The sequence below is a fragment of the Physella acuta genome, unplaced genomic scaffold (genome assembly GCF_028476545.2).
Source record: "Physella acuta isolate Inbredline_101_S28 unplaced genomic scaffold, ASM2847654v3 ptg000368l, whole genome shotgun sequence".
NCBI classification, from domain to species: Eukaryota; Metazoa; Mollusca; class Gastropoda; family Physidae; genus Physella; species Physella acuta.
In genome coordinates, this window is record NW_026731887.1 from 305,616 (window position 1) to 319,280 (window position 13,665).

Genomic DNA, 13,665 nt, shown 5'->3' on the forward strand with positions numbered 1-13,665 from the left:
AGGTAAGGGTACTACTATATTCAGCGGTAAATCTGCAACAGGCGCCACGGAGATTGATTGACCCGAAGCGACCCGGGCTCCCTTGTAAGCACTATAGCGCCTAAGCTCGTTTTAAAAAAGGCTATGTACTAAAGACACGATGGGCAGCAATAACCGTTGAATAAATTGAATCAGCGCGTCCTCCGGCATCTCGGCAGGGGCTATTTGGCGCCCATGACTCTCCCGTGAGCATTATGGAGCCTACATTCGTTTTAAAAATACGATAGTCTATGGATACAATGGGTTGCTATAGTCGCTCACTAAATCGAATTAGGCTCTCCGTAAGGGGGCGATTTTGGCTACCCTGGCTTTCCCATTAGCGCTATGGCGCATACGTTCGTTTAAAAGAGTGTGATAGAATAAGGGTAAGATCATAAATTATAGTCATTCACTAAATCGAATCAGGCGCATCCGTCGGCGCACCGTTACGGTGCAATTAGGTGCTTTGACTAATATGATCCAAGAAATATAGCGCAGGCATTGTTTAAATTCAAATAACTCAGTTTTAGAAAACATGATCACATGTCAAAGAATATAGGTATGATAACGCAATGATGAAACCCTCTTAAAATATTTCGTCAGACTTTCTTATATCCCTGCGGCAACGCGCGGAGACGGGCACGCTAGTTCTAATATATAAAAGCCTATGTGCGCACTTCTCTCTCTCTCTCTCTCTCTCTCTCTCTCTGTCCGCATGTCCCGAGCCTAAGAGATCAGTATCTTCAGCGATATACGGAGAACATAAAGATACGGGCTCTCGATGAAAATTATATGGTTGATGTTTTAAATGTATTTACTAAATTTTATTTAAAGAAAGAAAATAAAAATAAAGCAATATTCGAATGTAAAAACACATTTTTTAATTATGCAACCGGAAAAGTTTTTATGGTTGTGACTAGAACGCAAAAAACAATGACGTCACACGCCACATGTTAAAACTACAGAAAGAAAACAACACTAATGGCGTCATCATCCAATTTTAGAATATGAAGAAATGAACTATTTTACTAAAATTTGATTTAGATCTAGATTCTATAAATCTACTTATGGAGACGTACGCTACGAAATGTATACTATTTTCTCGGTAGAAGAAATACAAATTACTTTTAAAAAACAATTTATGTCCGGGTTTTTAACGGATTCATTTAAGTCTCTTAATCAGTGTGTGCATTTAATTATGTGTTGTGTTGACTAATAATGTATATAATTTGGTTTTAATTTTTCTAATAGGTATTTATAGCCTATGTTATTTCAAATTGTCGAATTTTTAAAGATATTTAGTTATTTCTTTGCATTGTCAAAAATATCGTTCAATGTGTAATAAAGCACATTGTGTTTTGAGCAATAATATTTTATAAAATATTTCTTTTCAAAAATGTATAACATTACAAATATATAGGCCAATAATTTACGTCTAACGGCTACCGACGGCTAGTTTTATATAAGGTCCAAAATAAGAGTTTAACCAAATGAACGGTTGGGAGGGTAAGTAGGCTTATTGTTTACATTACGCACTCATTGCCTTATCGTGGCTGTATATGGTCCGATTGGTTACACATAATCAAGTCATCTTTGACCCTCGATGACTGTATATGGTCATCTGTCCACGCCCCTGTTCGTGACGCTGGCTTAGTTAAGCTCTTTAAGCCAATGAAAATCACGTAAATCACTGAAAATCTATTTAAGCAGAACGATTCCCTGTCTCAGGGTACTTCACTGGAGGAAAGACAAGAGGTTTCTATTTCTACTTGGCTGTGCATTGACGGTTTGAAAACAAATAATTTTATTTAATTAGTATTTTTGAGTTTGACAAATAATAAATTAATTTACTAGTTTGATTAGAGATGAAATATAAGTAATGAATATTATTTGCATAATATGTAGAGTAAAGCATTTTAATCAGGAGTTAATAATTTTAAGTAACATGTGTAATTACAATCAAAAATTGTTAGACGACATGTATAGTTACAAGTAATGAATATTATACATTTGTAATTAAAAATCAAATAAGTATTTTAAGGTTATTGAACACTTATTTTTAATTTAAATTTATTTGATTTAAAAATCTAATTTTAATTGAGCTTTTGTTGTTTCAAAATTCTAGAAAACATATATATTGAGTATTCATTTTCTTAAGACTGTTTCTGTTTCAGTATTGTGTATTCAAATTAAATTACTGCATTTCAGAAATGTGGAGCTCTATTGAATTCAAAGTATTTGCCGTGCTGATATTTGCTGTTGGTGTGTGGTCTGATTGCCGTGAGGTGGACTGGTCCGATAGCTTCAACAAGATGGGAATGTCCCAGTGTGACCGTGTTGGTGACATCATCCAGGGTTTCTGTCGAAGTGACTTCTCTCCAGTCTTAGACAGCATCGCGTTACTGGAGAGTGCTATCTGCTGCACCAAGCCTACGCCATGGGGAGAAAGCTACGAGTATCGCACTGCTAATTGGTGGAGGTTGTTTGGTACAGCAAACACCTCCGCTGAATGTCCAGTTGGAGGTTTCCTTACAGGGCTGTTTAGATCAAATGGCTGGCAAATTATGAACATTGAAGAAGGACGCTGTACCAGAGCACCAGGCCATCCGCCTCGTTACGAGTATTGTTACGAGCACGATATCTCTTCTTGCTTTGACAAGTCAGGCTGCTGCACTTGTAACAACGGCACCTACGTTGTTGGTCTGTACCGCGGATACTGTGATGCTCTGTACTGTTTAACTAAACTCCGCTGCTGTTCGTTTATCCAGAAAGAGTAACGTTTGACGGAGGAAAAAAGACCATATGAAATATAAATTAACATTTTTGATCACTGTTTTGACAGAAAATACATTAAAACATCGAACGTCATTTCTTATTTGGATGCCAGAAGAGAAAATTAAATAAAAATTTATCTATGATTTTTTCGTCTTCATAATCCAAAAATAATTTGTTACAGTTGTTCCTTCTTCCATTTTGTTTCTAACATAAAAAATATCTCGCATATACTATACACATATTTTATTGTTATGTAAAAGTTATTATAACTTAAGTCTAAGCAAAAACACTGAACGAGTCAGTGATTGAACGGTACGTCTTGTTTAGAGATGACGAAAAAAATATATTTTCGAGACTGCTTATCTGCGATTGGTGCTTAATATCTGTGAGGCCTCCTGTTAGTATTGGTACCTTAATGTCTTTGAGAGTTCTAATCAAGTATTGGTGTGTGAGACTTCCCATCTAGCGCTGGTACCTTAATGTCTCCGAGACAACACAGCTGCTATGACTGGTAAAGGTCTGTGAGACCACCCAGCTCTAATCCAATCCCTAACCTTTACCCCTAACCATAAGCACAACAACAACCTTAAACGTATAGCTAATCAAAACCCCGATACTAAAAATCTAGATCCAACCTAACTTATACCTCTATCTAACCATAACAATAAACTTAAGCCAATGCTAAGGACTGGGCATAGTCTAACGCTATCAGTAACCCAAACACTAACCATATACCTCAACCTGAATTTAACCCTAGCCCTAGCCCTAGCCCTAGCCCTAGCCCTAGCCCTAGCCCTAGCCCTAGCCCTAGCCCTAGCCCTAGCCCTAGCCCTAGCCCTAGCCCTAGCCCTAGCCCTAGCCCTAGCCCTAGCCCTAGCCCTAGCCCTAGCCCTAGCCCTAGCCCTAGCCCTAGCCCTAGCCCTAGCCCTAGCCCTAGCCCTAGCCCTAGCCCTAGCCCCAGCCCCAGCCCCAGCCCCAGCCCCAGCCCCAGCCCCAGCCCAAGCCCCAGCCCCAGCCCCAGCCCCCAAAAAAGCGCAACGGAAAAATGCGCAAAAAACATTGCGTAACGTAAGCAAGCGCAAACAGAAAAAAGCGCAAACAGAAATAAGCGATAACAGAAAAAAGGCAAAAAGAAAAGAAGCGCAAACAGAAAAAAAAAAACGCCACCAGAAAAAAGCGCAAACAGAAAAAAGCGCCAACAGAAAAAAAGCACAAACAGAAAAAAGGGCAAACAGAAAACTAACATGAGCTGTAGTGTTAAGACAGGCAATCATTCAAACCTCTTACACGAGTTAACGCCCCTATTTGAATAGTCTAATAATTTTAAGTTTTGCACTAAGCACATTCCAAAGCAATTTCTTATTTTAATTATTATTAAATTAAAGTATACTAAAGAATGACACTGCTGTACAAATGAATGTTTTTAAAATTATAAAGATCAATGCAGAAAAACACAAAAAATAAAACAAACCAGGGAAACCATGACACATATTAAACCTCCGTGTTTCAATACTTTTGACTAGCCACCTAACAACAATTGTTCATATAATTTTAGGCGGGTATAAGTGAGATATTGAAAATAAAAGTATATTTTTTAAAAAGGAATATATATATATATATATATATATATATATATATATATATATATATATATATATATATATATATATATATATATATATGGCTGGGGGGCAAAATATATTTTTTTGCTGGGTGGCCCTATTTTTCTAGTTCCGCCATATACTTAGCTTAGACTCAAACGATTTGGAGGGCCAGAGATAGAAGTGTAGGGTTAGATGAGAGAGTAGTTAGTGTTTAGTCAATCGTCCCTTAACATCTGGGATCGTTGGGACATCACAGTTGATGTCCTCAAAATTTTCTGCCAGCCCAGTCTACTCCTTTGTGTCCTCTAAGCCGTCTTTGTCTTAAACCGTCTTCTCCCTCCTGGCACCTTGCCCTATATTATAATTTTTTGATAGGCCCTTGGCTTGTGTGCCACGCCCTTACCATTTTAACTGTTTTGTTTCGACTATGCTTAGTACACTACATATAGATATGACGTAGAGTTTTTGTGTTCAACACTATGCCCAGCAGCTTTGGTTTCCATAATGTGATTCAGGTACCCATGAGAACCCGTGAATTGAACTAGAGACTTTTTGAGTCTTATTTAATGGCATTAATTTTCCAAATAACTACGTATCGTGATAACTCGGGTTTTTGTATTTTTGTTAATTACTGAACATCGCCATGGTGTACCAACAGCCATATTGTTAAGGATAAGCTTTGTATTGATGAAACATTGTGACTATTTTGTGCAGAAGAAACAGTTTCGTAGATCCTGAAAGGCTTTAATTAGGTGTGCAATTACGCACATAACTATAAACCAGTCAATATAGTGGCAATTGTTTATATACATGATATTTGTCGATTTTAATGAGGCATTTGTTACTGTGGATAGAGATGTCGTTTGGAGATTGATGAACCCTACGAAATTCATCAACATCTATCAAATGAAACGCGAAACCTCCACCAGATTACATATGCTAACATCTAATCGGCTGCAGCGAGACTGCATGCTTCCGACAATGATTGTTTTCTTATAATTATTCTGGATTATAAGACCTTATTCCAAAAAGCATGAATTCAGTAGACCCCTTATTAACAGATGGGCGGTGTCAGCCTCCTATCAGATCAGCATCAGCTTGTCTAGACCAAGTTAAGCAAACTCTCTAGGAGAAGCGCTTAAGACAGCTAATAAAAGCAGATGAGACCATCCAAAACCGCACCGGCAAGTACGCATTTAACACTCTTCACACAATATGGACGTTAAGAGCACTTCCTACGCTTTACGAAATACGACTGTTTACCAGCCATATAAAATCTGTGTTCCTTCAGGACTCTGGGAAATGCAGGGTACATCAACCTAATAACAAAACTCAGACTTTCATTAACAAATAACTCTGCGTATCATATTGAACATTAGGTGGCCTGAAATGTTTATTTAAATAATGGGATAGTTATTATTGGCAAACAAACACATACGCGCGAATGGGGATTAATTGTGCACGTGTGGCGAAAAACAGCAAACACGATCACCATACAAACATTAGATTAGAATCCCCAAGAAAAAAACAAAGTAGTTAGGTCAAAAAAATTCTAGAAAGATCATTTGTGAGTGAAAAGCAAGCAGAAGCAACGTCACGGACCCAACTTGGAGGGATCGCAGAAAATTGAGTTCGATGGCGAGATGTCGTTGCGTCTTTATGCTTTATAATGGGTCCACTTAAGATGACCTTGTTGGAACACTCTTAACTTACAGTAGAACCCCACCCACCCGCACCCCACCTTTCCGAACACTCACTTAGTAGCCAGGTGGTTGAAATATTCTCTCAACCGCTAATTTACTAACCAAGTGCAATTTTCTTTACATTCGGGACCACCAAAGTGAACAAATCTTATTTTTTGTCTGGGTACAAAGTTTTTTTTTTGCTCTTTAACTTACATAACATCCCACCCCCCCCCCCCCCCCCACCCCAACGGCTACCCTGAGACACCCAGACAGAATGAGCAGCCAGCTTGTTGAAATCTGCACTAAACGACTAATTTTCATAATTATGAATGCCATAGAACAATTTGAACGTTAAACATTTATATAGTCAGTATAATTGCTGTTATTTGCATATTCTAAAGAGCGATTTTTCTGTTTCGGCCCTGTCGCTTAACAAATGGGACTTTACTGGGCAAAGAAATGATTCCATGTTGTTATCTGTGTTCGAATGAAGAAAATTGAATACCATGCAGTATTATGTTTCATCATTTAACGTACAATTTATTCACATCTGTAGTTTTAAAGAATAGCATTCAAGAGGCGATTTCAAAAGATTAAGAAATTCAGGATGCAAGTGTTATTTTAGCTATATATATATTTTTTTTTAATAGATTATAACTTTTACTATGTTCTGGCCGTTTCTGCATGGAATATCGTTGTTTGTTTCTAATTTATAGACAGTTTCTGAAACATTAAAAAGTTTGGCATTTTCGTGATTTCTTAATAAAATAATTAATTAACTGCACATACACTTTATCTAGTGTCTAGTGTGAACTTTTCCGCAATGCATATTTTAGCGATTTTGTTTTTCTAAAATGTAATAACCTTAGCCATGTTGAAAAATAAGAGTTTAAAACTCAAAGAAAGATGGAAAAGAAACTAGACTTGATGTTTAGATTGAGTACACATAACCAACTCCTCTTTGGCCCTCAATGACTGTATATGGTCATCTGACCACGCCCCTGCTCGTGACGCTGACTTAATTAAACCCCTTAAGCTGATGATAATCAGTTTGTTCTATTTAAGCTGCACGATTCACCGTCTCATGGTATTCTACTGAAGGAAAGACGAGAGGTTTCTATTTCTACTTGGCTGTACACTGAAGGTTTGAAAACAAAAGGATTCATATTTTCTTTTTTTTACCGTAACAAAGATTCAAGACTGATCATTAGTACTAAATGTTCTATTGCATGTCTGCTTAGTTTTAATGAACAAATGGTGAATGGCATAGGAATAAATACATTTTAGACAGCTTTTGTAGTTGCAATAAATGAAAATTAAATGTTAAGTCTTAGTGTTATTACAAATATTAAATGTCGGAAGTGTCTCTACAATCCAATGTGTTAATGCTGATAAAAACTTAAATTAAATTAACATTCTAACATTTTTTATTAGTTTTTTTTAGATTTTTAAAGAATCATAAGATTTTGAAAATGCACTATGTATTGAAATAAATGTATGTTTCATATAAAGTATTCACATTAAATTATTGGGTGTTTTTTTTTTTTTTTTTTTTTTTTTTAGAAAATGTGGAGCTCTATTGAATTTAAAGTATTTGCCGTGCTGATGTTTGCTGTTGGCGTGTGGTCTGATTGCCGTGAGGTGGACTGGTCCGATAGCTTCAACACAATAGGGCTGTCCCAGTGTGACCGACTTGGTGATATCATCCAGGGTTTCTGTCGAAGTGACTACAATCCAGGTTACGACCACATCGGGTTACTGGAGAGTGCTATCTGCTGCAGCAAGCCTTCTCCATGGAAAGATAGCACCGATTTTCGCAACGCTAATTGGTGGTCTTTGTTTAATAGAGCAAACGCCTACGTGGAATGTCCCACTGGAAATTTCCTTACAGGCCTCTTTAGAACACAAGGCTGGACTATTCTCTACATCGAAGAAGGACGCTGTAACCTAGCAAAAGGTCAATCGCCTCGTTATGGGCCTTGTTATGATGAGGACATCACCTCTTGCTTTAAACAGTCCGGTTGTTGCACATGTAAGAACGACACCTACGTTACTGGGTTGTACCGTGGCGCCTGTGATGCACTGTCCTGCATAAACAAACTCCGCTGCTGTGCGTTCATGTAGACAATGTAAAGTAAGACAGGGAAAAATGATCAGAGATTAAAGAAACGGAACATGAATTTTAAAATTAACTTTTTTTTTATCATTGTGTTTGACAGAAAAAAAATCATTAAAACACAAAATATCTTTTATTATTTGGATGCCACAAGAGAGAGTAAAATAAAAATTTATCGATGACTTTTTTGTTTTTTTTAATAACAAAATAATTTGTTACAGATATTCCTTCTTCCATTTTGTTGCTAACATAAAAAATATTTTGCTTATGATATAGACTATTATAATTTACATGGACATTCTATTGTTATGTAAAAGTTATAATAACTTAAAAGCAATAACTCTGTACAAACTATAAAGTGAGTGGTTGAACGGTACCTAATGTTGATAATTATGACGGGAAAATTATATTTTGAGACTACGTAGCTAGGATTTATGCCTAATATATGTGAGACTTCCCCGCTGGTATTGGTACTTTATATCTGTGAGGCATCCCAATTGCTAAGATTGGTATTGTCTGTGAGACCACCCATCTAGAACTGGTACCTTACTCTCTCGAAAACCATCCAGCTCTAATCCAATCCACAACACTTACTACTACCCCTTACGATATTCAAAACCTTTACCAAAAACTTAACCACAACAATAACCACAACCACAACCATAAACGTATAGCTAACCACAACCCGATAATAAAACTCTACATTTATATTTAACCCTAACCTATATCTCTATCTAACAATAAAAATAACCTTAAGCCTAAGCCAATGTTAAGGCCTAGAATTTGGTCTAACCATAACCCTAACCCTAAGTCATAACCTTAATTTTAGCCCTAGCCCTAGCCCTAGCCCTCGCCCTCGCCCTAGCCCTAGCCCTAGCCCTAGCCCTAGCCCTAGCCCTAGCCCTAGCCCTAGCCCTAGCCCTAGCCCTAGCCCTAGCCCTCGCCCTCGCCCTAGCCCTAGCCCTAGCCCTAGCCCTAGCCCTAGCCCTAGCCCTAGCCCTAGCCCTAGCCCTAGCCCTAGCCCTAGCCCTAGCCCTAGCCCTAGCCCTAGCCCTAGCCCTAGCCCTAGCCCTAGCCCTAGCCCTAGCCCTAGCCCTAGCCCTAGCCCTAGCCCTAGCCCTAGCCCTAGCCCTAGCCCTAGCCCTAGCCCTAGCCCTAGCCCTAGCCCTAGCCCTAGCCCTAGCCCTAGCCCTAGCCCTAGCCCTAGCCCTAGCCCTAGCCCTAGCCCTAGCCCTAGCCCTAGCCATAACCTAACCCTAGCCATAACCTAACCCTAGCCATAACCTAACCCTAGCCCTAACCCTAACCCTAGCCCTAGCCCTAGCCCTAGCCCTAGCCCTAGCCCTAGCCCTAGCCCTAGCCCTAGCCCTAGCCCTAGCCCTAGCCCTAGCCCTAGCCCTAGCCCTAGCCCTAGCCCTAGCCCTAGCCCTAGCCCTAGCCCTAGCCCTAGCCCTAGCCCTAGCCCTAGCCCTAGCCCTAGCCCTAGCCATAACCTAACCCTAGCCATAACCTAACCCTAGCCATAACCTAACCCTAGCCCTAGCCCTAACCCTAGCCCTAGCCCTAACCCTAGCCCTAGTCCTTATCTTAACCGTTACCCTTACCCTAGGCTTAATCCTGTATCTAATTTTAAACAACGCGAAAACAATATAAGACTGTGAGGGTGAATTGTGACAGAGATTATGAAGGCAATATTTGACAACTACTTTATTGGTCCAAATCATCGAGTTAATAAATGCACCTTTAATTGTTTTATCTCATAATACATGCAATCCAAATTTTAATGTCGAATGGCACAATAACCATGTAATAGTAACCACGTATGACACGATAGTCCTTTTGGCGACAATTTTCAAGCCCCTTATTCGGTCCTACACCCTGCCCCATCCCGCCACAGTGCACTTTTGCGGACCGGTCAAACAGTTATAATGCAAATGTGTGAACGTGTTGTGCACCCCTATTCGGCTATCAAAAGGGAGCGACGAGACACAGAAGTCATTAAAATTTGAAGTGCTGCCTATATTTAACACTACAGTTAGTGTAGTGGTTTTTAATAATGTGCGGAAAAGGATGGTATAGAATCTGTAAAATAAACGAAATAATACCGTAGTTACAGTAATTTTACAATGTTTACAAAATTAAAATCAAGCAAACATACACGAAAATAAATCTAAACGTCCATTCCCCCTCCCCCCCCTCCTGCATTGCGGGGTCTGTCTGGCGGCATGGTGGTCCCCCCCCCTGCTTTAATGTGAGATTAAAAGGAGAAGCAGACGTAGCTCCAGATCTACAACTGCTAGTCACAACATTCAGGACCAAGCTGAAATTATTCAACGACATGCAAGAGGAATACATCAGAAATTTAACATTCAATAACTGATGAGCAAAGAGAAACATTAATTCTTCAAATCTGAAGTTAAGGAAAAATTCGAAGCAGTCTGTTCTGTTTTGATACAATGGAGTTTTGAAAATCATTCGCTAGGGTTGCAACACATTTGGAAATTCGAAATATTTGAGGGTCGGCGTAGTCGAGATGGTAAAGCTCGTGGGTGCTAAACCAAAAAGTCTATAGTTCGAACCCTCGGGCAGATGAGGCTCGTTGTTTGGGGACAGCCACTCATCTAGGAGAGACAACTCCAAAATCAAACAACTGCTGCCTTGTAGTTTGTTCTTGGTTGGACTAAGGCTAAGGAAGTAAAATCCATAAAGAAAAGCAGGCTGATATCGGAGTCATTGGCCTCAATGGCGCATAACTAGATGATAGGGGCTCAACGTTATCATATTTTGGGCAAACGGTCTACCGGCAAGTGCCTTCTGGACATTTGTCGCAATCTGGAATATGTCCATTCGGCAAAATAACCTTTAGGCAAACGGCATCTGTGCAGTTGCCTTTCAGGAAAATGCCCTGCTTCTAGATGCAACCATTGGAAAGGAACATGCTATTTTCTGACACTAACAGGGTTTATACCAGAATTTTGCTTGAGAGCCTTAATGAAACTTCAGACAAAACATGAAGACTAGATCAGGCAGGTTTTTGTCCACGTAACCATTATGCACATAAGTCACGCACGCACACACACACACACATACAGAGTGAGAGAATTGCAAAACCCAGATTTTTTTTACTCAAATAAGCATAAAACGCCGAATTTTTAAAAATCTTGATGTAGAATTTTTGCCCGATTAAAATAAGTCCCCTATACTCCGTGTGTGATGAAGTACTGAGATGTAAAATGGTGATTTTTGTGTACGATTACAATACTTCCTCTATACTCTGTATACGAGAAAGTAAAAAGGATCAATAAATTCGGGATGCAGTATTATTTTAGCTTTGAATTCTTTTAAGCATTGAATACCGCTTTTATTTTTCTAAACTATAGACAATATTTGAATCATTAAGAAGTTTGGCATTTACATGATTCCTTAAACGCATAATGTTTCGACTCTCAACTACACACACACTTTGTATCGTGTTTATTGTGAACTTTTCCATTTTTCAGGTTTAAGCGTTATTTAACTACACATACACTTTAACATGAACCTTAGCCAATCTAAAAATAAGAGTTTAAAACTAAAAGAAAGATGGAAAAGAAACTAGACTTGATGTTTAGATTGAGCACACATAACCAACTCCTCTTTGGCCCTCAATGGCTGTATATGGTCATCTGACCACGCCCCTGTTCGTGACGCTGACTTAATTAAATCCTTTAAGCTGATGATAACCAGTTTGTTCTATTTAAGCTGCACAATTCACCGTCTCATGGTATTCTGCTGAAGGAAAGGCGTGAGGTTTCTATTTCTACTTGGCTGTACACTAAAGGTTTGAAAACAAATGGATTCATATTTTCTTTTTTTTTACAGCGAAAAAGTTTTAATAAGACTGATTGAGTGTTCCCTTGCATGTCCGTTTAGTTACAATTAACACATTTTGAATGGCATAAGAATAAATACATTTTACAGAGCTTTTATATAATTGTATACAATGAATATTAAACGTTAAGTGTTATTATAAATATTAAATGTCAAAAGTGTCTCTACAATCCAATTGAAGTTAATTAACTTTCTAATCATACTTTCTTTTAGGTTTAATTTTTTAAAGATTATTGAAAAATCATACGATTTTGAATATGCACTCTATATTAAAATGTCTGTTTCATATGATGTATTCACATTGAAAAAAAAAATTTATATATTTTTTAGAAAATGTGGAGCGCTATTGAATTTAAAGTATTTGCCGTGCTGATATTTGCTGTTGGTGTGTGGTCTGATTGCCGTGAGGTGGACTGGTCCGATAGCTTCAACACACTAGGGCTGTCCCAGTGTGACCGTGTTGGTGACATCATCCAGGGCTTCTGTCGCAGTGACTACGTCCCAACCAGTGACTACCTCGGCAGACTGGAGAGTGCTGTCTGCTGCACCAAGCCTTCACCGTGGGCAGAAAGCTTGGCCTTTCGTATTGCCAATTGGTGGAATATGTTTAAACCAAACTCCTCCGTTGAATGTCCAGTTGGACATTTCCTTACAGGTCTCTTCAGGTCATATGGTACGAAAATTATCGCTCTCGCAGAAGGACGCTGTGCCAGAGCAAAAGATTATCCGCCTCGTTATGGGTATTGTTATTATCAGGATATCTCCACTTGCTTTGACCACACAGGTTGCTGCCTCTGTAAGAACGGCACCTTCGTTATGGGGCTGTATCGGAGAGAATGTGATGACCTGTACTGCATAAACAAACTCCATTGTTGTTCCTTCTTGGAGCCAAATAAACTTTGACGGAAAAAAAAATTCAAGAGCTGAAACAGAAAATGAAATTTTGATTAACATTTTGTTCTGTCTGTTTAAAAGAAAATGTCTTTAAAAGCTGATACTTTATTTTTGATTTGGATGCTAAAAAAAAAAAAGAAAATAAATAAATAAAGTTGAAAGAATCATATTGCTGTTGTCTTAATGCATTACTATTTTGTTAGTTTCTTAATCTTCCATAATGTTACCTGTTGACTACGGCCCATAACCCGTTGGACATCTGTGGGTTTAGGGGTCACGGTTGATTGACCTTTTTTATCTTCTTGACTCTCCCTCCCCAACGTCACACATAGTCACAAAAAGTCAGACCCCCCCCCTCTTCCCGCCGCAACCCAACCTCCTCCACATAAAAAATACGTCATACCTCAACCAACATGTTTTTTGTCTTTTTAAAACACCTATTTCGGCTGTGGTGACCACACAATCCCTTCATAGGCTGAGGTCACAGAAACTAACAAACTCTACTCCACCTCGGTTTACATGTTTTTCGTCTGGGAAAAACATCAATATCTTCCAATAATATTTTCTGAGATTGAACCTCGTATGAATAATAAATGGATAAATTATTAATGCTAACGTCTAAATGAGTACTTTCTATCCAGGAAAATTAAAACCCCCAAAAATTAACACTTAATGTTGAGCATCGAATCCACGCCACTTGACA

The 13,665-nt window shown here is 38.6% G+C and overlaps 2 protein-coding genes across 4 annotated transcripts; both read left to right on the forward strand.

Annotated features, from left to right (window-relative positions):
* Window positions 1-1,751: 1,751 nt before the first annotated feature.
* On the forward strand, window positions 1,752-2,935 carry LOC131941652 (uncharacterized). The gene is made up of 2 exons (XM_059301032.1): window positions 1,752-1,804; window positions 2,227-2,935. Exon 2 carries the CDS (start codon window positions 2,229-2,231, stop codon window positions 2,793-2,795), a length of 567 nt encoding a protein of 188 aa, XP_059157015.1. The 5' UTR covers window positions 1,752-1,804; window positions 2,227-2,228; the 3' UTR covers window positions 2,796-2,935.
* A 4,214-nt stretch (window positions 2,936-7,149) lies between these two features.
* Window positions 7,150-13,129, forward strand: LOC131941653 (uncharacterized). Of its 3 annotated transcripts, none has more exons than XM_059301036.1 (2): window positions 7,150-7,226; window positions 7,646-8,373. In XM_059301036.1, exon 2 carries the CDS (start codon window positions 7,649-7,651, stop codon window positions 8,204-8,206), a length of 558 nt encoding a protein of 185 aa, XP_059157019.1. In that variant the 5' UTR covers window positions 7,150-7,226; window positions 7,646-7,648; the 3' UTR covers window positions 8,207-8,373. The 3 variants fall into 3 exon arrangements, with proteins under 3 accessions (XP_059157019.1, XP_059157017.1, XP_059157016.1); XM_059301034.1 differs by lacking the exon at window positions 7,646-8,373 and adding an exon at window positions 12,399-13,129 and having other exon boundaries at window positions 7,178-7,226; XM_059301033.1 differs by lacking the exons at window positions 7,150-7,226; window positions 7,646-8,373 and adding exons at window positions 11,942-12,018; window positions 12,399-13,129.
* The last annotated feature ends 536 nt before the right edge of the window (window positions 13,130-13,665 follow it).